The following is a 25262-nucleotide window of genomic DNA, read 5'->3' on the forward strand; positions in this document are numbered from 1 at the left end:
CCTTCCGTAGACACCTGAAACCCCACCTCTTTAAGGAATACCTGGGATAGGATATAGTAATCCTTCTAACCCCCCCCCCCCCAAAAAAAGGATATAGATGTACTATTGTAAAGTGGTTGTTCCACTGGATATCATAAGGTGAATGCACCAATTTGTAAGTCGCTCTGGATAAGAGCGTCTGCTAAATGACGTAAATGTAAATGTAAAATAAATGCTTCCCAGAGCTCAAGTAACAGACACATCTCAACATCAACTGTTCAGATGAGACTGTGTGAATCAGGCATTCAGGGTCGAATTGCTGCAAAGAAACCACTACTAAAGGACACCAATAATAAGAAGAGACTTGCTTGGGCCAAGAAACACGAGCTATGTACATTAGACCGGTGGAGTACAAATTTTAGATTTTGGGTTCCAACCGCGTGACTTTGTGAGAAGCAGAGAAGGTGAACGGATGATCTCTGCATGTATGATTCCCACCGTGAAGCATGGAGGAGGAGGTGTGATGGTGTGGGGGTGCTTTGCTGGTGACACTGTCTGTGATTTATTTAGAATTCAAGGCACACTTAACCAGCATGGCTAACACAGCATTCTGCAGCAATAAGCCTCTTCTGGTTTGCGCTTAGTGGAATTATAATTTGTTTTTCTACAGGATTATGACCCAAGAAGGGTTATTTGACCAAGAAGGAGAGTGATGGAGTGCTGCATCAGATATCCTGGCCTCCACAATCACCCAACCTCAACCCAATTGAGATGGTTTGGGATGAGTTGGACCGCAGAGTAAAGGAAAAACAGCCAACAAGTATTCAGCATATGTGGGAACTCCTTCAAGACTGTTGGAAAAGCATTCCAGGTGACTACCTCATGAAGCTGGTTGAGAGAATGCCAAGAGTGTGCAAAGCTGTCATCAAGGCAAAGGGTGGCTACTTTGAAGAATCTAACATATAAAACACATTTTGATTTGTTAACACTTTTTTGGTTACTACATGATTCCATATGTGTTATTTGATAGTGTTTGTCTTCACAATTATTCTGCAATGTAGCAAATAGTAAAAATAAAGAAAAACCCTTGAATGAGTAGGTGTGTCCAAACTTTTGACTGGTACTGTACATTTCGGTAGTTTTGCTCTAGGATGCCCATAAGCCTCAAAAGACTCAGCTGAAGGTAGCCCGGTACCAATTTAGAAAATGTATGGATGTATACACTGAATGCACAAAACATTAGGAACAACTTCTTAATAACCTGTTGGGGCTCGGGGGCAGTATTGAGACATTTTGAAAAAAATATGTGCCCATTTTTAACTGCCTCCTACACCAACTCAGAAGCTAGGATATGCATATTATTAACACATTCGGATAGAAAACACTCTGAATTTTCTAAAACAGTTTGAATGGTGTCTTTAAGTATAACAAAACTCATATTGCAGGCAAAAACCTGTGAAAAATAGATCAAAAAAAATGTGAATTTTGTGACTGTACTATTTAGTGTCATTGTTTTATAGATACCATAGTGAGAAAGGTGTCTACAAGGTGTCAAAGGCATTCCACAGGGATGCTGGTCAATGTTGACTCCAAAAGTATAAATCATTTTTTATTCCTCATATTAAGCAAACCAGACGGCACAATTTTCTTGTTTTATTATTTTACGGATAGCCAAGGACACATTTCAACACTGAGACATAATTTACAAAGGAAGCATTTATGTTTAGTGAGTCTGCCAGATCAGAGGCAGTAGGGATGACCAAGGATGTTCTCTTGATAAATATGTGAATTGGAAAATGTTTCTGTCCTGCTAAGCATTCAAAATGTAGCGAGTACTTTTGGGTGTCAGGGAAAATGTATGGAGTAAAAGTATAGAATTTTCTTTAGGAAAGTAGTGGAGTAAATGTAAAGCCCCCAAAAAACGAGTTAATACTTAAAAGTATTTTTACTTAAGTACTTTACACCACTGGTGGTGGAGCATTCTTGATACACACAGGAAACTGTTGAGCATGAAAAACCCACTTAAAAATGTTGTCTTGCCCATTCACCATCTAAATGGCACACATACACAATCCATGTCTTCTTTTTTGTGTTCTTTGGGTTTGGGTTGGCAGATCGCATCCAACTTAAAGGTACATACACCGCCACCTATTGCACTAAAGTGTGAGGCCAGTCCCGGCCTACCTACATTAAATTATCTTAATTATTCCTGTTCCTTAAAGAAAAGAATAACACCACCAACTAACTCAACACCTACATACCACTATTTCATGAAAATATAAATCCCCACCCAATTAACTCTTAAAAATCAGTAAAATGCAATAAAATCTCATACACCCAGGTACATCTATGCTGTTTACACTCATTAAAAACCCACTACCCATTCCACTATTTTGACCCTATTTTGACCTAAAATTGACCAACATTTTTGATTTAACCTTTATTTAACTAGGAAAGTCAGTTAAGAATAAACTCTTATTTACAATGACGGCCTACCCCAGCCAAGCCCAGATGACGCTGGGCCAATTGTGCGCCGCCCTATGGGACTCCCAATCACGGCTGGTTGTGATACAGCCTGGAATCAAACCAGGGTCTGTAGTAATGCCTCTAGCGCTGAGATGCAGTGCCTTAGACCGCTGTGCCACTCGGGAGACCTATCTGCTCCTGCCCATGCCAACAGGCCTGGGAGGACGGGACACCACACCTCAACACACCCTGTTACTCATCCGAAGTCAAATCTCGTATATTTCTCTGCAGCTGCCACCACAACATCTATTTTCTGTGATTTACTTTCTATTTCTATGGTACAGTTGATAAACATAGCTATGAACATTAAGAAGACAACTTTACTGAAGCATAACTCACTCGTAACCCTATCCCTCTGTACTGGCAAAAATCTATTACTTACTGGGATCACAATCCATGTCTCAATTGTCTCAAGGCTTAAAATGACTTATTTTACCTGTCTCCTCCCCTTCATTTACACTGACTGAAGTGAATTTCACCTGTATTCACCTGGACAGTCTATGTCACAGAAAGAGCAGGTGTTCCTAAAGTTTCTTTACACTCAGTCTATATGGAGGTATACTGAGCAAAAATGTAAAAGCAATGTAAAATGTAAAGCGTTGGTCCCATGTTTCATTAGCTGAAGTGAAAGATCGCAGAAATGTTCCATATGCACAAGAAGCTTGTTCTCTCAAATGTTGTGCACAAATTTGTTCACATCCCTGTTAGTGAGCATTTCTCCTATGCCAAGACAATCCATCCACCTGACAGGTGTGGCATATCAAGAAGCTGAATAAACAGCATGATCATTACACAGGTGCACCTTGCGCTGAGGAAAATAAAAGGCAAGATGTGCAGTTTTTTCACACAACACAATGCCACATATGTCTCAAGTTTTGAGAGAGCGTGTAATTGGCATGCTGACTGCAGGAATGTCCACCAGAGCTGTTGCCAGATAATTGAATGTTAATTTCTCTACCATAAGCTGCCACCAACGTTGTATTAGACAATTTGGCAGTGCGTCCAATCAGCCTCACAACCGCAGACCACGTATAACCACGCCAGCCCAGGATGTCCACATCCGGCTTCTTCACCTGTGGGATCGTCTGAGACCAGCCACCCGGACAACTGATGGAACTGTGGGTTTGCACAATCAGAGTTTCTGCACAAACTGTCAGAAACCGTCTCAGGGAAGCTCATCTGCGTGTTTGTCGTCATAACCAAGGTCTTAACCTGACTGCAAATGCTCACTTTTGATGGCTACTGGCATGCTGTAGAAGTGTGCTCTTCACGGATTAATCCCATTTTCAACTGTATCGGGCAGATGGCAGACAGATGGTAGCAGTGGGGTTATGGTATGGGCAGGCATAAGCTACGGACAATTTGATGGCAATTTGAATGCACAGAGATACCGTGACGAGATCGTGAGGCCCATTGTGGTGCCATTCATCAGACGCTATCAACTCATGTTCCAGCACAATAATGCACAGCCCAATGTCACAAGGATATGTACACAATTCCTGAAAGCTGAAAAGTTCCCAGTTTTTCCATGGCCTGCATACTCAACAGACATGTTACCCATTGAGCACATTTGGGATACTCTGGATCAATGTGTACGACAGCGTGTTCCAGTTCCTGCCAATATCCAGTAACTTTGCACAGCCATTGAAGAGTAGGACAACATTCCAAAGGCAACAATCAACAGCCTAATCAACTCTATGCAAAGGAGATGTGTCGCGCTGCATGAAGCAAATGGTGGTCGCACAAGATACTGACTGGTTTTCTGATCCACGCCCCTACCTTTTTTTTTATGGTATCTGTGACCAACAGATGCATACCTGTATTCCATATATTAGGCCCTAATTTATTTATTTCAATGGACTGACTTCGTTATACAGTGAATTCAGAAAGTATTCAGACCCCTTGACTTCTTCCACATTACAGCCTTATTCTAAAATGGATTTAAAAAATAATAATCTTCATCAATCTATACATAATAGCCCATAATGACAAAGCAAAAACAGGTTTTTAGACATTTTAGTAAATGTATTAAAAATAAAAACTGAAATATCACATTTACATAAGTATTCAGACCCCTTACTCAGTACTTTGTTGAAGTACTTTTGGCAGTGATTACAGCCTCAAGTCTTCTTGGGTATGACGCTACAAGCTTGCCACACCTTAATTTGGGGAGTTTCTCCCGTTCTTCTCTGCAGATCCTCTCAAGCTTTATCAGGTTGGATGGGGAGCGTCGCTCCACAGCTATTTTCAGGTTTCTCCAGACATGTTCGATCGGGTTCAAGTCCGGGCTCTGGCTGTGCCACTCAAGGACATTCAGTGAATTGTCCCAAAGCCACTCCTGCATTGTCTTGGCTGTGTGCTTAGGGTCGTTGTCCTGTTGGAAGGTGAACTTTCGCCCCCAGTCTGAGGTCCTGAGCGCTCTGGGGCATGTTTTCATCAAGGATCTCTTTGTACTTTCTCTGTTCATCTTTCCCTCGATCCTGACTAGTCTCCGAGTCCCTGCCGCTGAAAAACATCCCCACAGGATGATGCTTCCACCACCATGCTTCACCGTAGGGATGGTGCCAGGTTTCCTCCAGCGGTGACGCTTGGTATTCAGTCCAAAGAGTTCAATCTTGGTCTCGTCAGACCAGAGAATCTTGTTTGTCATGGTCTGAGAGTGCTTTAGGTGCCTTTTGGCAAACTCGAAGCGGGCTGTCATGTGCCTTTTACTGAGGAGTGGCTTCTGTCTGGCCACTTAAACATAAAGGCCTGATTGGTGGAGTGCTGCAGAGATGGTTGTCCATCTGGAAGGTTCTCCCATCTCCACAGAGGAACTCTGGAGCTCTGTCAAAGTGAACATCGGGTTCTTGGTCAGACCTTTCTCCCCCAAATGCTCAGTTTGGTCAGATGTTCAGCTCTAGGAAGAGTCTTGGTGCTTCCAAACTTCTTCCATATAAGAATGATGGAGGCCACTGTGTTCTTGAGGACCTCCAATGCTGCAGACATTTTTTAGTACCCTTCCCCAGATCTTCCCCAGATCAGGACAATTCCTTTGACCTCATGGCTTGGTTTTTTACTCTGACATGCAGTGTCAACTGTGGGACCTTATATATACAGGTGTGTGCCTTTCCAAATAATGTCCAATCAATTGGATTTACCACAGGTGCACTCCAATTAAGTTCTAGAAACATGTCAATGATGATAAATAGAAACAGGATGCACCTGAGCTCAATTTTGAGTCTCATAACAAAAGGTATGAATATAAATAACGGTATTTCAGTTTTTTATTTTTTATAAATTAGCAAAAATGTATAAAAACATGTTTTCAGTTTCTCATTATGAGGCATTGTGTGTAGAAAAAAACGATTTAATCCATTTTTTAAATTCAGACTGTAAGACCAAAAAAATTGAAATAAGTCAAGGGGTATGAAGACTTTCTGAAGGCACTGTATCTCTCTGTTATGCACAGGAATACTTTATAACAGATTTCCAAAATTAAAATCACTTCGAGACAATTTGCTGCATTTTTTGTTTTTGTTTTTTTACTTGGGGGGTCAAATTAAATAACCCGAGGGCCGAATATGGCCCGCGGGCCACCAGATGGTGAACCCTGGATTAGACTGTGACACACAGGGTTATTACCATGGGACTCTGAGAGCATCGGGCGGCGTTGTGATTACTAAAGCATTGTCTTCCATAATCCCCCTGTGTGGCTGAGTGCCACACACACACACGCAAACGCAAACGCAAACGCACAAACAATGGACATACAGTGCCTTGCAAAAGTATTCAGCCCCTTTGCCATTTTCCCTATTTTGTTGCATTGCAACCTGTAATTTAATTAAAACTTCTTAGGGCTAGGCCCCTTTTTATCTCAATTTCCACCTGAAAGATGCGCCCAAAGCACCATTGGAAAGAAAATACTTTGAAGTTTGTAGAAATGTTAAAATAATGCAGGAGAATATAACACAATAGATATGGTAGGAGAAAATTCAAAGAAAAACCAACCAGATTTTCTTTTGTTGAGAGAGACTATCCTCTTAGAATGGCAAGTAAAGGGTCATATTGACAATTAGCTCCCTGGATGCAACTCCTATGGCTTCGACAGGGTGTCAGCAGTCTATGTTCAAGGTTTCAGGCTTGTAAATTCAAAATCGAATAAGAAATATCAGATTTAGTACGGGGATACAGTCTTGGAAATTCGTGTTTGCACGCGCCATGAAGACAAGGCACACCTGCTAAAATCGGTTTCCTATTGAACATACTTCTTTCAGTGAGAAATATTATAGTTTGATTACATTTCAGGGTATCCGAGGAGTAAATAGAAACATATTTTGACTTGTTGAAACAAAGTTTAGGGGTAGATTTTCAGATTCCTTTCTCTGCATGTTGAACGAGTGGATTACTCAAATCAATGGCGCCAACTAAACTGACTTTTTGGGATATAAAGAAGGATTTTATCGAACAAAATGGCACTACATGTTATAGCTGGGACCCTTTGGATGATAAATCAGAGTAAGATTTTCAAAAAGTAAGTGAATATTTAATCGCTATTTGTGAATGTATGAAACCTGTGCCGGTGGAAAATATTTTGATGTGGGGCGCCATCCTCAAACAATCGCATGGCATGTTTTCACTGTAATAGCTACTGTAAACCAGAGAGTGCATTTAGATTAACAAGAACTTAATCTTTCAACCGATATAAGACACTTATATGTACCTAAATGTTTAATATCAATACATTTTATGATTAATTATTTGAATTGAGCGCCCTCCAGTTTCACCGGAAGTTGTCGCAAGCGGGACGCCTATCCCAAACAGGTTTCAAATGGATTTTTATTTGGATTTCATGTAATGGACATACACAAAATAGTCCAAATTGGTGAAGTGAAATAAAATAAAAAATATATGTAAATAAACAAAAAACTAAAAGTGGTGCGTGCATATGTATTCACACCCTTTGCTATGAAGCCCCTAAATAAGATCTGGTTCAACCAATTACCTTCAGAAGTCACATAATTAGTTCAATAAAGTCCATCTGTGTGCAATCTAAGTGTCACATGATCTGTCACATGATCTCAGTATATATACGCTTGTTCTAAAAGGCCCCAGAGTCTGCAACACCACTAAGCAAGAGGCACCACCAAGCAAGCGGCACCATGAAGACCAAGGAGCTCTCCAAACATCTCAGGGACAAAGTTGTGGAGAAGTATAGATCAGGGTAGGGTTATAAAAAAATATCAGAAACTTTGAACATCCCACGGAGCACCATTAAATCCATTATTAAAAATGGAAAGAATATGGCACCAACAACAAACCTGCCAAGAGACGGCTGCCCACCAAAACTCATGGACCAGGCAAGGAGGGCATTAATCAGAGAGACCAAAGATAACCTGCTGCAAAGCTCCACAGCGGAGATTGGAGTATCTGTCCATAGGACCACTTTAAGCCGTACACTCCACAGAGCTGGGCTTTATGGAAGAGTGGACAGAAAAAAGCCATTGCTTAAAGAAAAAAATAAACAAACATGTTTGGTGTTCACCGAAAGACATGTGGGATACTCCCCAAACATATGGAAGAAGGTTCTCTGGCCAGATGATACTAAAATGTAGCTTTTTGGCCATCAAGGAAAACGCTTTGTCTGGCACAAACACCTCTCATCACCCCAAGAACAATGAAGCATGGTGGTGGCAGCATCATGCTGTGGGGATGTTTTTCATCGGCAGGGACTGGGAAACTGGTCAGAATTGAAGAAATGACGGATGGCGCTAAATACAGGGAAATTCTTGAGGGAAACATGTTTCAGTCTTCCAGAGATTTGAGACTGGGACAGAGGTTCACCTTCCAGCAGGACAATGACCCTAAGCATAATGCTAAATCAACACTAGTAGTTTAAGGGGAACCATTTAAATGTCTTGGAATGGCCTAGTCAAAGCCCAGACCTCAATCCAATTGAGGATCTGTGGTATGACTTAAAGATTGCTGTACACCAGCGGAACCCATCCAACTTGAAGGAGCTGGAGCAGTTTTGCCTTGAAGAATGGCCAAAAATCCCAGTGGCTAGATGTGCCAAGCTTATAGAGACATACCCCAAGAGACTTGCAGCTGTAATTGTTGCAAAAGGTGGCTCTACAACTTATTGACTTTGGGGGGGTGAATAGTTAAGTTTTCTATCTTATTTCTTGTTTGTTTCACAATAAAAAATACCTTGCATCTTCAAAGCTATAGGCATGTTGTGTAAATCAAATGATACAAACCGCCCCAAAAAATCTATTTTAATCCCAGGTTGTAAGGCAACAAAATAGGAAAAATGCCGAAGGGGGTGAATACTTTCACAAGCCACTGTAGCTATGACGCATGCATGCATACACACACACACTATAAACAGTATACATTTGAGACTCCACCACAGAAAATCATGACAGACGGATACAGGGTACACACACTGCAATCCTATGCTAACCCTATCCCAACGACACAACGTACATATACGCAACAGATATCTCTGACCCCAGTGGCATGTTCCTGTCTGGATCGCTGCACCCTTTTATCCCTGCAGGCTCCTGTAGAATAGTGGTAGAGTGGAGTGTAGAGTAGAGTAGGCCTCATAATCCATAGGCCTAAAGCCCTATGGGCCCTATCAGAGAACAGCCTGGGACCAGGAGCTGACCCTAAACCTGCTCACCCTGAATGCTACTGTAACTCTACTACTACCCATGCAACATTCACCACCATGGGACAACAAAATGAATGCGCCACTCACACCAGATGGACAGGAGACGAGGAGAGATGGAGGGAGGGAGGGAGGGAAGGAGTAGAGGCCAGAGGGAGATGGATAGCTAAGAAAGAGGCGGTAAGATTAACAAAGAGGGATAAATAAAGAGGTGTGACTGAGGCCGGTGGAAAGTTATAGAAGGGAGAGAAAGGTAAAAGCAAGGTTTAAAGAAAGAAGGGATAAGGTAGAGAGAGAGAGAGAGAGAGAGAGAGAGAGAGAGAGAGAGAATATCTAATACATTCTCTACTTATAGAAATCTGAACTATCTGAACTAGGACTTCAGATTCAAACTGATAAATCATTGATGAGTGTAGGATATGAACAGTACTACAGATTAAGCTACAGGACAGCACTGCATGCGCTGCCCTTGAATACTGAGTATCTGGCTAGGCTACCCATATGGGAAGAGTTAGGTAGACTTGAAATTCAGAAAGTCTCAACTTTCTTTGAAGTAGTTTGGCAGACCTGAGAGGGAAGAACTGGAGCAATCCATCGTTCAAGCATCCCTCCAAGGGAGAGCAGTGATGAATACATATGCATTGCATATGGTTTCTGAAACAATTTGACAGGCCAACACACACCACACACTTCCCGAAACAAGCAACACAGACCAAGCCCTTAGAGCCTGTGTTCTGCTACTAATCTGTCAGGATCAAATGATGGGATGTTATTAATTAATGTTGTTTATGATTATCATATGGAGCAGCCTTCAGAAGAGTTGACGTATCATACGTCTCTGTGCGGCAGCGTCTCTCCTCTATCGCAGCTGCTCGTTCAGCACTGGGTCTATTTTGTCATTAGTGTTCATTGAAAACGCCACTTCATCATCAACGCTCGTGAGCAACATTAGTGCTGCAATCAGCGTCTTTCAGAGCAAGCTGTCTTTGGGAATTAGCTAGGTAATGTACAAGAGCGTAAACAAGAGTGTCCATGTGTGTATGTGTCTTGTGTCTTGTGTGTGTTGTGTCTGTGCGTGTGTGTGTGTGGACTGCGTGCACGCTTTTAAGAGTTAGATTACACTCACACACACACATACACATACACACACACACACGCACGCACGCAGACTCACTGGGAGTAGAGCATGCGTGAGCGGACGATGAACTTGAAGATGTACTCCAGGGCCTTGAGGGTGCGGAGGTAGTTTTCACACTGCTCCCCTCGACTGGACACATCCAGATACCTCTTCAACACCGACATCAACTTCCTGAGAGGGGGGAGGTGGGAGGGGGAGAGGGAGAGAAAAAAAAGAGTAGACAACTCTTAATTTCAAAGTGTTAATTAAAATGTTCATAACACACACACACCACAGCACACTGGGCCCAGAGGACTAGGCTTATGTCCCATAGTGTTCCCAAAAATGTGCATGGGCTTGTTGGATAACTGGATTAAAAACAATCAAAGCCTCTTAAACAATAACAGTCCTTTTATAACGATCCGGAATTGTTTTTTTTTTTTCAGAAGGATAAAGACTAGAAAAGTCCATAAGTGTAAGATAATCTGAGGATGACATTGGGTGGCCTCGTATTTAGACAACAGAGTTTTATATAACGGCATGGCTAGCACTGGTTAAGCTTCTGTTTTGACCCCTTAGGGGTCAAACATATTGAAACAGCTGATGTGTAAATTATTACGGGGATGGGACTGTTCTCTACTCAAGTAGCAGCAGTTTGACTTTAGCTTTTGAAAAAGCTCAAAACAGCTTTTAACGTCAATGAACAGAATCTGTACGGCTTGTTCTGAATTCCTCTAAAACAAAATGAATGGTATTTTCCAACGCTAAACACTCTGAAAACCCAGCCAGGTCACCTGTCATAAAGTCAGAATTCGATGTCCATCCATGTTTGAGGACGTCAGGTGATGACTCGGAAACCGACCACTAGGGACAACAGCGAGCAGTGTTACCTTCAAGTAGGTAGTACTGACATGGTTTCCAAACAAACTCTCAGTCTCATGTCTGCCTCTGGTGCCAAAGGTTGCATGTATCGAATCCAGCAATAGAAAGTTGTTTTTGAGATGTTTGTTTTAAGCCTATCCCAAACCTTAACCCTTACAAATTCGGAGTTAATGCCTAAACCTAACCTTAAACACTTGATGTTTGGAACCACTTCGAAATTTGACGATTGAGAAACATGACCGAATGTCTAATCCGGAGATGAGAGCTTGTTGGTAAACCATGTCATTACTACCTTGGAAGGAAATTCCATAGAGCAAGTCAAGACGTACAAATATCTGGGAGTTTGGGTGGGTGAGAAGCTGAGCTTCACTAATCATGTTGAGAACCTGGTAAAGAAGATCAAGTTAAGGATACGTTTATATTACCGGCATAAGGCTTGTTTTTCCTCTGAGGCCAGAAAAGAGCTGCTATGGTGTACATTCCTGTCTGTCTTGGACTACAGTGATGTAATTTATATGCAGACCTCAAGCACTACCCTGAAGGCACTTGATTCCGTGTATCATGCAGCTCTTAGATTTATTACCAACCAAAAGCATCTGACACACCACTGTGATCTCTAAAGTGCTGTTGGCTGGTCTTCGTTGACTCTATGTAGTCTTAAACGTTGGTCTACTAAGATCTATTAGGCCATTTTGGGAAAACTGCAGATTTATCTCTGTTATTCTTTGATAAGGTCTTAAAAATAAATACAAGTCACGGTCTCACTCTTACTTACATTTAACGGTTCCTAAAATCAGATCATGGCAAAAAAAGTGTTTTAGCTACTCCGCTCCGTGGTCTTGGAATTCTCTCCAGACCAGCTGGAAAGTCCAGGATCTTGTTTAAAAGTTTGGTTGACTCACATGTTACTGAGGAATGTGATCGTCATTAGGACTTGACGCGGTTGTATATATGCTAGACATTTTTCTATCTATTCTATCTATCTACGCTTGTATGTTTTTTTGTAATTGTATTGTATGTGTGTCTATGTCAAAACATACACTATACATTTGTTTTATGGTGTGTCTCTGTCTGTAAGTTGTTACAGTGCATCTGATATTTGTCTGAAACATTGTTCCCCCCTGCTGCTGTCTTGGTTGGACCAGGTCTCTCTTGAAACAAACTATTTTATCTTATTGAGACTAACCTGGATAAATAAAGGTTCAATAAAAAGGAGGGAGAATCCTCTGTTTTAACACAGATTGGAGAGCGAGATGGGGGGGACGAGGGACGAGGACGGGGAGAGAGAGATTGAGAGCATGGAGAGAAAGAGAGAGGACGGGGAGAGGTGGTGTGTGTGATTTTGAGAGCGACAGGGAGAGGCGTCAAGAGAAAACGAGAGAGGGACAAAGTGAGAATGAGAGAGGGAGTACATATTGCTTTGGCAATATGTACATTGTTACGTCGTGCCAATAAAGCAATTGAAATCGAATTGAGTAGCAGAGGCGAAGGTAAACCAGGGGGTTTTGAAGTTAAGACTCAGTGAGCCAAGTATAAGTATTCTGGCCAGCCTTGAGTAAAGTACCACAGTCTAGTAATCCACCTTATCCTGGCTTATCCGTCCATTGACTTCTACTGCAAACCTACAGGCACAGGTCCTATGAGCCGTTCTGGCTACTTACCTAAAGACCTACAGGCGCACAGCATTCACAATGACACACGATTAATGCACAACACCCAGCATCAGCACAGCTTCTTCAACAGTGAGACTTTACCTGAACCCAGCACCACCATGAGGCCTACCATCATCTGGAACCATTGTGATAATGATGACATACTGTATATGCACTGTCACTCAACAGTGGAAAATCAATGTGTACGTCATCTCCTGTGGAAATGTCACTATGACTGTGGCATGATGAGTCATTATCGATAGGGCTTGCTGCTTCACCTCCCCAGTCTGACTATCAATGTGAAAGAGGAGTTCAGCCACTCCTGAGGCTGCCTCTGAGAGACAGTGAGACTGGCAGACAGGCGGAGAGGAAGAGGAGGGGTTGGACACAGGAAGTAGTACTGACTTGTAGGCCAGCGTGGCGCTGAAGTGCTGTTTAATGTAGGCCTCCAACACCGTGTTAAAATGCTGGAACTTCCTGTCTGCTATCAGGCCAATGATGTAGATCTGAGAGAGAGAGAGAGAGAGAGAGAGAGAGACACGTTGATAAGGTGAGAGAGATGTGCCTCACTGGCAAAATGACACACAGACAAGCAACAAGCAGGAAGACATGTTTATTCAGAAGGAGAATGACAGAGCCATAAGGACAGAGATCGACAGACTGACAGACAGAGAAAAGAACAGGTACAAGAGTGACAGAGAATACCAGACAAAGACAAGAACACACACACACACACACACACACCACACACTTACCAGGGCATCGAACACTAGGATGTCATAATCGTCAGTCTGGGAGTGTTCCATCATGATGGTGAACAGAGCATCCAGAGTGTCCTGGAGAAACTACACAGGGAGGGGAGAAGAGTCCATAAGATGATACACAAACACACACACAAACACAAATAACACATGCGAACAACACACACCTTGACAACCTGCTCTCCGTCGATGAGCTTGAGTTTCTCCAGGTTTTCTTTGAGGAGCTCAGGACGAGTCCTCCATTTCAGTAGGCCCAGCAAACCCACTGAGCAGGAGAAAGAAGAAGAAAAAACATCCATCAATCCATCCACCTACCTGTCATTGATTCACCATAACCCAGCCAGCACACCCGCAACAATCATTGAATCAATCATTCGTTGTTCTGGGGGCTTGAAGCATAATAGCCTAAGCACAGGAACTTCAGTTAGCTGCAGTGGTGTAGTGCTGTTTTGTTTTGTTGCCGGAGCACCCACATTTTTTAACGTCATTTCTCAATCAAAGTTTGTACCGACAGAAGTAGCCTATTGTCATTTAAGAATATGCATAAAATGCATCCTTCAAATGCAATGTCTGCCTATGCCCACACATATTGTCTCAATAAATGTTTCCATTTTTAAAACCCTCAAACACTAAATTGGGCATACCTAATTTCAAAATACGCTATCTGTCAATCGTGGATAATATTAGCCTACTTCTCGTTTTAGCGCTGAAACATCTCAACTGCATATGCATGCCAATAATTTGATCTCAGTTCCATGGGAATATGCATTTAGACCTATCCTGTTGCCTAGTCACTTACCCCTACCTACAGTATAGATACATACAGTAGCTACCTTAATTACCTTGTACCCCTGCACATCGACTCGACACTGGTACCCCATGTATATAGCCATGTTATTTTTACTCATTGTGTATTTATTCCTTGAGTTATAATTGTTTTTATAATATTTAGAGTTTTATCTCTGCATTGTTGGGAAGGTCCCGTAAGTAACGTAAGCTAACCCCATTCCGTACAAACGTGCGCAACCGCGATATTCAAACGAGGCTGCAAAGAAAACTAATGGGTCTGTAGCGACTGCGTTGACATCAAAATCTGGGGTGTGAACTACGTTTCTTTTCAAGCGTTGATTGACATGGTAATGGTCCGATAGTATTGGAGAAAAGTTGAAAAAACGGACCCCTCCGACGCTGTACGTTATAGCCTGATGTGTCATGGCGTAACGTACAGCACGCATAAAGCAACTAATTCTGTCTTACAGCCTCTCTCCACCAGGTGTAGCACTTCTCTCACCGTTTAAAAACAAGAAAGGGACAGGGACAGGGTAAGGGGGGATACCAAGTCATTTTTTGCATCATCACTGCAAGCTATCATGACTCTCAAAAGCCACTGTTTACTTCTGAAGATCACTTTAGCACCGCCCTAAAAACCCGATTCAAATTCGACACAAACCTTCAAATAGGTATGTAATGACACATTATATAAACTCTTTATAGTGTTTTCTTTACATTTTTGAGGCGATAAGGTGATAAGTTGGACAGATCGAGTGAAAAAAGCCGTTTCCCCACACGACAACTCTCCTTCTCACTATCACGCAATAGGTTTCGCTTCCCCACCCGCCATTTTAAAAAAAGACCCAACGGAGCTCGTTGCCTTCTTGAATCATGCAGAGATGGGCATCATGAAGGTCTCGTCATTGATTTTGTTGGAAAGGGGAGAAATTGTGCTTTACAATGGTATTGATATTACAGTTGACCTGGAAGTATCGTGTTTTTTGGTCACTAAAATGAAGTCAATCGTATGGACCAGCGCGATGTATAAAAGTGAGTTAGTTCACGTTAAGCATTTCACTGTTAGTCTACATCTGTTTTTTACAAAGCATGGCTGAACATGGGGCTCCGCTACCACCCCCCTTCATACCTCAGCACTAGCAATCTCATTCTCTACTGTGCCTCTGTTTGGTCAAGGTCGTCACACACACACACACACACACACACACACACACACACACACACACACACACACACACACACACACACACACACACACACACACACACACACACACACACACACACACACACACACACACACACACACAGACAGAGAGAGTTGATACACAAATAAACGCCACCATGGAACACTACGATCCACCCTACTTCCCTGGCTTCCTGTCCTGGCAAACATCCCCCCCCTTCCACTCGAAACTACCCACAAAACGATTGAAAAAGTCTGCAACGCCCCACACCTACCGCTCCGCGAGGACCTCCTCAACCCACCGAAGATACGCCTCCCCGCAGGAAGGCCAATTAGGAAAGACCCACCCACTGACGACTTCAACAGAAATGGACACAAGAATGGGAGTCACTCGACCTGGCAAATAAGCACCCCGATCAGTAACCCGTCACAACAGCCCCCTGGTTTCAACCTCCCCAGGAAGGAATGGTCCACCCTCAATAGGTTCAGGACTGGCCACGGCCCATGCCTCGCCAACCTCCACTGATGGGGCATAAAAAGTAAGCCCCCTAAGTGCCTGTGGGGTGGAGCAAACCATCCACCCCATTCTTGAAGTCTTTCCTATCCATAAACTCAGCGGAAGCAACCGCTTGGCCCAGGTACTTTGCATTCGCTAAGTAAATAATAGATCTCTAGTGTCTTTCAAAGAGAAGAAAGTTAGCGACATTGCTAATATAGCTACCTGCCAAAGTTGAACTAGCTAGCGATATTAGCGTTTTGGTTAGTTTGGGCTAGTTGTAACATTTCGTGGCATTTATTAGGTATGGTTAACAAAAACAAAGAATTGGCAAATGCTGGTTTGACAATATTTTACAGCTTGTTTGTTAATCAAATGTGTTGTTTTTAATTAAAACTGCTCCCTAGGAGAACATTTCAATGGCCTCCATGTATGAAACTTTTCCCCAGCATGATGCTGTGTGTGTGTGTGTGTGTCCTTGCGTGCCTGTGTTTGTGTTTAAAAAAAATGGTATAAGCACTTGCATCTGGACTGGTGATTAATACTGCAGCACAGTGATCATTACAATGATGGACTGTCTTCCTCACCAACAGCTGTTACACAGCACCTGTATGGCAAGACCATGACTGTGTATGGGGGAAGTGTGTGTGTGTGTGTGTGTGTGTGTGTGTGTGTGTGTGTGTGTGTGTGTGTGTGTGTGTGTGTGTGTGTGTGTGTGTGTGTGTGTGTGTGTGTGTGTGTGTGTGTGTGTGTGTGTGTGTGGAGGACAAAACTATGACATCCCTCCCACATTGTTCCATCTAGAACATACTCAGTCTGTTCTGAGTTGTTGTCGTCCCCCCCCCCCCCCACACACACACACACATACATATTCTGGGTGAGTGGGTGAGAACTCACCGTTCTGGGTGAGTTTGGTGGAGCAGACGAGGGTTGATATGGTGAAGCTGTCTCTGGAGCTGACAGACAGGCCTCCAACACTGCTGCGACTCAGTGTCCCCCCCTTTGGAACGTCACCCTGGTTTCGCGTAGCGGGCTGGGACAGGTACGAGTTCACATCCTCCATCCTCTTACTGTCCCCCTAAGAGAGACAGGGGGGGGGGGGGAGTAGAGGCCACAGTTTAGTTTGGGAGTGAGTGAATGAACAGTAATTCATTTTCATTCAATTTGGCACTTAATCAATAACTCCAGTTCATTTGGCAGTGAATCTACAATGACTTAGTTTAGCCTATTCAGTCAGTTGTGAATTGATAATCATTCAGTATCCTTGGTGATTTGGCTATGACTCTGACGTGCTTCAATTCTCCAGTTCTGTCAGCTGTGAATCAATAATAATTCAGTTCCCTTGGCTATTTGACTGTGAATCTGTACTGGTTCATTTCTCCATATGAATGTGAGTTGTTTCCGTAGTTCTGTAGTTATGTGAATCAGAGTCGATTCAGTTCTGACCTTGAAGACAACCAGTTCATGAAGTCCATCCTGCAACACTGTTCCATCCGCCTTCATCAGATGAACAAACGCCATGGCAAAGTTCTTCTCACTCTTATCCTTAGCTACAGAAAGAGAGACGATGGGGGGAAACAGACCGAAGATAATTCATTTAGTAGAGGAATGCAATGACTTTGCCCCCTCGTCACATTGCTTTCACCCCTCCAGTCCAATCAGCTCAGTGGTTAAGAAAGTAAGGATGCAATGGGAGGATATGGGAGGCCAGAGTTGGGTGTACTCACACTCCTGAGAGGAGCGGTGTCTGAACATGAAGCGCAGGTGGCTCCTATGCATCTCCTCCAGAGGGATGGCCACCTACAGGATGTAGGACAACATTACATCTCCTGTTATTGCCCTGTGTTTTGCGCAATCATGTGACATGCCTGGATTTGAACCTTTATTTAAAACTTTTTCCTCAAACCTTCCAGTTTATTTTTATGGCAGATGGTCCAGCACCATCATCAGACAATTGCTTTCATTTTTAGTGTAATTATCCTTTCTGGATAAGGCTCAAAATACAGGATGAAATCTTGCAATGTCACATGAATGCACAAAACCAGGGCCCTACAATACCACATATTAAACAGACTGTGCATAGTAGTATACACAGAGGGCAACAGTTGATCAACATGCACAAGCATACAACAACTAGATAATCAAACACCCACACGCATACACACACACTGACCTTGAATGTCTCCATCCAGCGTGGTTGTTTGACCTGGTAGTAGATGACAGATCTGTACTCATTCAGCGGCCGATCCCCGGCTCCCAGACAGATAGAGTTCTACAGGACAGACAGAAAGAGAGACGACAGAAAGAGAGAGATGACAGGAAGAGAGAGACGACAGGAAGAGAGAGACGACAGGAAGAGAGAGACGACAGGAAGAGAGAGACGACAGGAAGAGATAGACGACAGAAAGAGAGAGACGACAGAAAGAGAGACGACAGAAAGAAAGAGACGACAGAAAGAGAGAGACGACAGAAAGAGAGAGATGACAGAAAGAGAGACGACAGAAAGAGAGACGACAGATAGACGACAGAAAGAAAGAGACGACAGAAAGAGAGAGATGACAGAAAGAGAGAGATGACAGAAAGAGAGAGATGACAGAGAGAGACGACAGAAAGAGAGAGACGACAGATAGACGACAGAAAGAGAGAGATGACAGATAGACGACAGAAAGAGAGAGATGACAGAAAGAGAGAGACGACAGAAAGAGAGAGACGACAGATAGACGACAGAAAGAGAGAGATGACAGAAAGAGAGAGGCGACAGAAAGAGAGAGGCGACAGAAAGAGAGGCAACAGGAGAGAGATGACAGAAGGAGAGAGACGACAGAAAGAGAGAGGTGACAGAAAGAGAGAGATGACAGAAAGAGAGAGGTGACAGAAAGAGAGAGATGACAGAAAGAGAGAGATGACAGAAAGAGAGAGGTGACAGAAAGAGAGAGATGACAGAAAGAGAGAGACGACAATCAATTCAACCAACTCCCATCCACCTAGATACATCCAACCCAACAACCCTAAACAGTAGATGACATATGAAATACAAAGTATGATACAGTGCTGAAACAGTATCCCTTCTTGGCTACTTCCAGGTGACTATGGGTGTAATATTGTTAGTGTGAGGAGATGTTCTATTTGTGTGACAGAGTTTTTATATTTGGTGTGACACACACACACACCGTGTCCTCCCCAACTCACCGGCACGGCCTTGCCCTCCTCGTCACACACCATCATGATGACCTCCATGTTCTTCTGGGTGGTCTTGTTGTACTTGTCAAAGTCCCCGGTCCACAGAGTCAAGTAGATGTCGTTCCGGATGTCACCCGGCATGATGATCTCTGGGAATCCCAGTTTACGGGCCACCACCGTGCTGCGGTCCACCAGGTGGGGGTACTCCTTACGGATCTGGACGATGTCGCCTACCAGGGCCTTCATCGTCACCCACAGACCTGGAGGAAGGAAGGGGGGCAAGCGTTGATAATAAAGTCGTTGGAATAGTGTGAAGAGTCCATTCAGTAATAGTACTGTAATAACAACAGCCAGCAGAGACATCGGCCATGAAGTGGTCGTTTGGGCTACTCTGTGGGGTGTGTACTACCTTGTCCTCCACTGTCTCCTCGCGATGCTGTCACCTTGTTCAGCAGGGAGTGGAGGAAGTCATTCTCTGCCACAACCCTGTTAACACACACACACACAAACATTTCAACTACATACTCCCCCCCCAAAAAAACAAAAAATGAGGGGGAAAAAACATTCCAAACTAACAACATTTCAACTACATTACAATGACTAAACTAGGTAGGGATGGAGGGAGAGAGGAGGACAGGGAGAAGGAGGCAGGACTCACGGAACGAACGGGATGAAATACTGCTTCTCCTCGTCACACTCTATCTTTCCTTTGATGATGTCACTGATGTCCATCACTGCAGAGAAGAAGAAAAGAATTGCCTCTTTAACATTTTCTGTGATCCACCTAGTAAAAAAAATATGAATGTACTGTATGTCAAGCCGTGACCACTGTCAGTGGATCCCAATTCAAAAATCTTGTTAACACTGCCCACTGACCCTATTGCCATAGTACCTACCTGCCACTCCAAAGGGCCTGCGGAGGCCCTGGGTACACTTCTTGGTGCTAGTCTCTTTCAGTTCCATACGACCCACTCTCACTATCTGACAGATCAGGTAGATCTTCTCTCTGTTCAAATCCTTATTCCCCAGGTCCTGGAGGGGCGGAGGGAGGAGAAATCTAAATAACACGGGGGTCCCAAGGCAAAACCAGTTGAGAGCCACTGACCTAAACAATATGATGGTGGCTACCTCAGTAACTTGGGATAAGGAATCATTTCGGCATCAAACAGTGCTCCCTAGTGGTGACTTACTGTAAAGACAACCTTCAGGTTGTTCAGCATGTCAACGTCTTTAGGAAAGCCTTTACTGCCCCAGCGGATCAGGTAGTTCTCACTGGAGGAGGGGGGTGGGGGGGTGGGGGTGGGGGGCATGGAAAGGGTTAACAGAACATGTCTTATAAACACGTAATAAACCCTCAATAAGAATACAAATGAATTGAATGCACATGTTAAATATTTTTTTTGGGGGGGGGGGGGCATATACAAAAATAATTGTTAATCCATTGCTTTCAGCTCTTCCAACAAAACCTTTCTCCTAAATATAACTTTTCTTGTCCAGCAGAGATCGACGGTGTCTTCCTATCAATCTGTTCTACGTGCACATTGGTGGAAATGTTGCCAAGCCATCCAAAGCGCACACCTTCCACAAATACCCCTGTCCCAGTTCGACAGACACTGTGGGCATGATGGAGAATGTAACATCCCAGCGGTAATACTCTGGTCTGGATGAGAAAGGAGGGAGAGGAGTATAGATCGGTCTGTTTGACAGTGATAGACAGCTATCGCCATTAGCTGTTAGTCAAGCTCTGCTTCTCTATGTTCTGCATTACCCTGTTGATAATGAAATAGTATGTACAGTACATTAGACTGCAACCATATTGAGAACAGGGTGCCAGGGGAATAAGAGGAGGAGAGGAAGAGAAAAGTAGTGAGAATGAGAGAGGCAGGTATCCATCATCATCATCGCTGGTGTCAGTCAAACTCTGCCTTTCTATGTGCAGCATTCTCTGTGCAGCATTCTATGACAAGTGCTACGCTACAGTACAGCACAGCACAGCACAGTACAGCACAGTACACCACAGTACAGTGCACCGCAGTACAGGAATAAAAACATATGGAAAGTGTGGTAAGAGGAGAAAGAGAGTGGGAGAGAGAGAGGAGAGAGAAATAAATAGAGGCAGAGGGAGGAAGGGTGACAGAAGCACAAGATAGATGTAAAAAGAGAACTGGATAGAGGGATGTTTAGATAGAGACCTGATGATGGTCTGTTTGTTGGGGTCGTATAGGGACATGAAGAGTTCAGAATCCTCTCCGATCCGACAGACGAAGTTCCGGACGAAGACATAGAGGCTGTGAGTGGGAGAGGACTGGATCCGGGCCGAGATTACCGAGTGGCCCGTCTGAACGTTGGACTACAGAAGAGAGCGAGAGAGAGAGAGAGAGAGAGGGAGAGAGGGTGAGAGAGATACTTAAATGTAAGGGGCTTGTTGACTATGCCTATACTCTTGGATATCAAATATGGTGCCTGACCAATGTCTTCTTTCTATTCTCTTTATCGCTACTTTCTCAACTCTCTCAATCTTACTTCATCCACACTTTTCTCCCAATCTCTGTAACTCCACCTCTTCAACCCTTTCCCCACTTTCCCTTATTCTCTGTCTTTCTTTCTTTCTTACTCTCTGGGCTCTATTTTCTGCTATGGCTAAGGAGGCGCACGTGTCAAAGGCACGTTAGTTTGCAATTTCGTAATGTAAAAACGGGTGCACTGGCATTTTCCAGCTCTAACGCCAGGTTTGTGCTGAGATGGGAGGGGTGGCAATATTTGAGGTGTGTCCTTAAAAACATGCGCAAGCCACCATTTTATGCAGCGCTAATTGGACGTTTTTAGATCCACAGAAAAACAGCACTTAACCGTAACCCAGTTGATAATGGCATGGATTTTGAGAGCGGAAGCGCAGCCTATCCAGCCATGACGCACAGTGCCAATGGAAGAGAGATGTGCATTTTGTGCAGGTGAATATCATATTTACAACCATAAAAAACGACTGGGTTCCCCCCCCATTTCATTTAATTTGATTAAAAACCAAGCGTAGCCTACCCTCCCCTTAATCAAGGCTGGTTTAGCGGCATCGTATACAGTAGGTGTGTCTTTTTTATCCATGTCCATTAGCCATGTAGCCTATGGTTAATGGGGTTTTAAATGGTCTACTGAGAATGTTTTGAAATATTTTTGAGGTTTTTGCCCTCATACTTTTCCATTATTCACAATTCACATTCACACCTGTATACTTCATTTCGATTGTTCAAGTAGGTTATTCATCCCCATGTTCGACGATTGCCGCTTGTCCGATTACCGAAGACACGCGCTCATATTCAGTCATCCTATAATGCCTATAATATATATTTTTTTAATCAGCCTTGCACATTGGCAACGATACAATTGATAGGAGCCTAGAATTTTGTATAGACGTGCGAATGTCATGCGTAAAGACATTTAGGCCCCACAGTGCCATGCAACGAGAGAAGCGATTAATGATATCATGTTTCTGACCCGATCCTACTTAGAAATATTGTTGTTGGTTTTAAAAAATATTGACTGTTATTTGTTTAATTTAATTAAAAACCAAACTTATGGAAAAATGTTCACTGCCCATGTCATGGCTCGAATGCAATGCAATCTGGAGAAGTGCAAATACGTTCTGTAAAATTTTTATAAACATTACATTTGCGAGCAGTATAAAGGTGAGTGGACATTCCCCCTTTCTCTTTACACTGGATCTTTATCTAGCTCCTGTGAAAAGTTTGGTTCTGCGTAAAACTCTCCATAATATAAATTCCATAGTCCATATTCCAAATTGCCTTCTCTGTACTATAAGCCCATGGGGAGTAATTATGGTGCCTGTAACTGTTTTTCAGACATACAGATGTAGGATCTTAATTTGATCACCCTGTTGCAATGCAGGAAATATAAAACTTGTAGTGTATTTGAGGTTTAAAAAGGCTTCTGAAGTTTGTAATCTCGACTTTGAAATTTCAGACTTGATTTCCCCTTACGAAAAATGTATCAACCCCTACACAAATGTCCATTAATCATAATCCACATAATAATTTACATTTCTAGTTGCTTCAGGATTATTTTCCCGCTGTAGCAAACTGGCTCAAAATGAGATCCAACATCTGTAGCCTATCTAAAACAAGTAGTTGTTTCGTTTTTATTAGAATTTCATTAGAATCATCAGTCTTTTTAGGCCTTTTTTTAGGCCAAAAGCGTAGTGAATTTAATCTTCATGCTTACTGACTATGTTTGGCATGTCCAGACTGCAATTTACAGTAGGCCTAGCCTCTATATCAGTGCAAATGTTATAGTCTATGTTTATGAATGTATTTTCATATTGAAGCAGTGAAATTAGAACAATGCGGACTGCAAATATATTCATCATATTTAGTAAATATGGAGCAGGCTATTTAACGAACTAGGCTATAATAGACTAACATTCAAATTGAAGTTGATGACAATGCAATACATTAAAACATTACTTGAAGCAACCACATACTTAGCCATGGGGCATGTTCTGATTGCCCAGTGAGGGTCCAAGCCTCAACTCACCAACAACTTGTTTATTCATCAAAACACAGCCCTTTCATGCCACCACCAGCTACTGCGCCCATAATTCCAGTTGTGAAAATAGCAAACATATTTCTAACAGCCCTCTGAACCTATAGCGCTAAGATGTATTATTGTGATAGGTTTGTTAAAACCTGACCTGTTCCTCTTTTATGCGTTCGTTGATCTTGGTGGTGGCATCTTGGTGGGCTCTGAACAAGCTGATCACACTGGCGTTCTCTGGGTCCAGCATGTTCCCATTCACATCCCGCACCACTAGGTCCAACTCCAAGATCCTGGAGGGGACAGGGAGGAGGAAGGAAGAGGAGGAAGAAGAAGGAGGAGAAGGAGCAGATGGAGGAAGAGAAATGTTTATCTCTCAGACAGATGCAGAGATGGAATTTTCCCAAATGAGAATAATCTATTTTAGTGATAATGTACACTCTTAGAAGTAAAGGTGCATGGAATAACATTTCGGGTTGCCACACAGGCGGAACCTTTCCAGTTGAGAAAGATTCCTTGAGGAACCCCTCAGAAAAACCTTTCGGTGATGGAAGGGGTTCAGTTATGAACCTTTTTAATAATATATTGTAGAGGTGACAGCCTATCAGATTGAAGGCATGGTTTATTGGAAGTATGGCTTTTCATATATTTCTTTTTGGTCACCTGTGAATGTAATTCCTCTTCAAGTTTGTACACTGCAAATTAAAATGTTCCTTGAATACTTATGCATATTACATATAATATGAATAATATTAACGATGCTGATTACATACAGTAATAAAGTGGTAACTATTTCAACTTTGGGATTTGCACAGGCTCTTGAGGAACTCATACACCTCTATTGCATAATCTGCCTACTGCCATAATCAGTTTAATATCGAATTATTAGTGTGCATGTAAACATAGTCAATGAGGGTAACAGTCATGTAAACGCCATACTGTGCTTCTCTTAATCGTCATTAAGGTCAAAATCAAAGTAATCATATGCCGATTAAAACCACTGGTTTTCGGAGCAGTCTTTCAAGTGATTAACACGTAGACATCTTAAGCGGCGTTCCAGCTGTGTATCTGATCATGTGCTAGCACCAGCCGAGCGAGCCTCCCTCTTTAGTGAGAGTGAAGTATGTTCGGAACAACTGAATGTACGCTTCTTAAAAGTAGTTTACAAATACAAACTTCATATGTCCGAACTCAGAATCAAATATAGTTTGCAAAAATAACATGTTCGCTGTGATAGAGCGTTTATTTTGATTGGCAATTTTCTGCATTTATCAGAGTGCCAATCGGGTAGCCTGATTCCAGATGTGTCCACGTAAACAGAATTATTAGGGAAATCGTTCTCCTTGCAAAGCATGTCAATTATTCAATCAAACTATTATTTTAATCTATCAACAATAGTTGCATTACTGTGTGCATGTAACCGCCCTGACTGAAGCTACAAAACTGTCAGTGTTCAACCTTAACATGTGATGACAATACAACAGAACAGATGAAC

The 25262-nt window shown here is 42.8% G+C and overlaps 1 protein-coding gene across 1 annotated transcript in view; it reads right to left on the reverse strand.

Moving 5' to 3' along the window:
- Nucleotides 1-25262, reverse strand: part of LOC106604826 (dedicator of cytokinesis protein 2) — a 156511-nt gene that overhangs the window by 124250 nt on the left and 6999 nt on the right. Inside the window, exons 7-21 of the mRNA XM_045718221.2 lie at nucleotides 23925-24060; nucleotides 21415-21572; nucleotides 20413-20494; nucleotides 20119-20254; nucleotides 19881-19956; nucleotides 19632-19708; nucleotides 19232-19482; nucleotides 18216-18314; nucleotides 17770-17842; nucleotides 17489-17592; nucleotides 16940-17120; nucleotides 13740-13837; nucleotides 13567-13656; nucleotides 13217-13317; nucleotides 10335-10469 (exon numbers count right to left, since the gene is read on the reverse strand). Of these exons, the coding sequence (XP_045574177.1) occupies nucleotides 10335-10469; nucleotides 13217-13317; nucleotides 13567-13656; nucleotides 13740-13837; nucleotides 16940-17120; nucleotides 17489-17592; nucleotides 17770-17842; nucleotides 18216-18314; nucleotides 19232-19482; nucleotides 19632-19708; nucleotides 19881-19956; nucleotides 20119-20254; nucleotides 20413-20494; nucleotides 21415-21572; nucleotides 23925-24060 (1797 nt within the window). The remainder of the gene's footprint in view (nucleotides 1-10334; nucleotides 10470-13216; nucleotides 13318-13566; nucleotides 13657-13739; nucleotides 13838-16939; nucleotides 17121-17488; nucleotides 17593-17769; nucleotides 17843-18215; nucleotides 18315-19231; nucleotides 19483-19631; nucleotides 19709-19880; nucleotides 19957-20118; nucleotides 20255-20412; nucleotides 20495-21414; nucleotides 21573-23924; nucleotides 24061-25262) is intronic.

This window comes from Salmo salar, chromosome 05 (assembly GCF_965601325.2).
Source record: "Salmo salar chromosome 05, fSalSal1, whole genome shotgun sequence".
Lineage (NCBI taxonomy): Eukaryota > Metazoa > Chordata > Actinopteri > Salmoniformes > Salmonidae > Salmo > Salmo salar.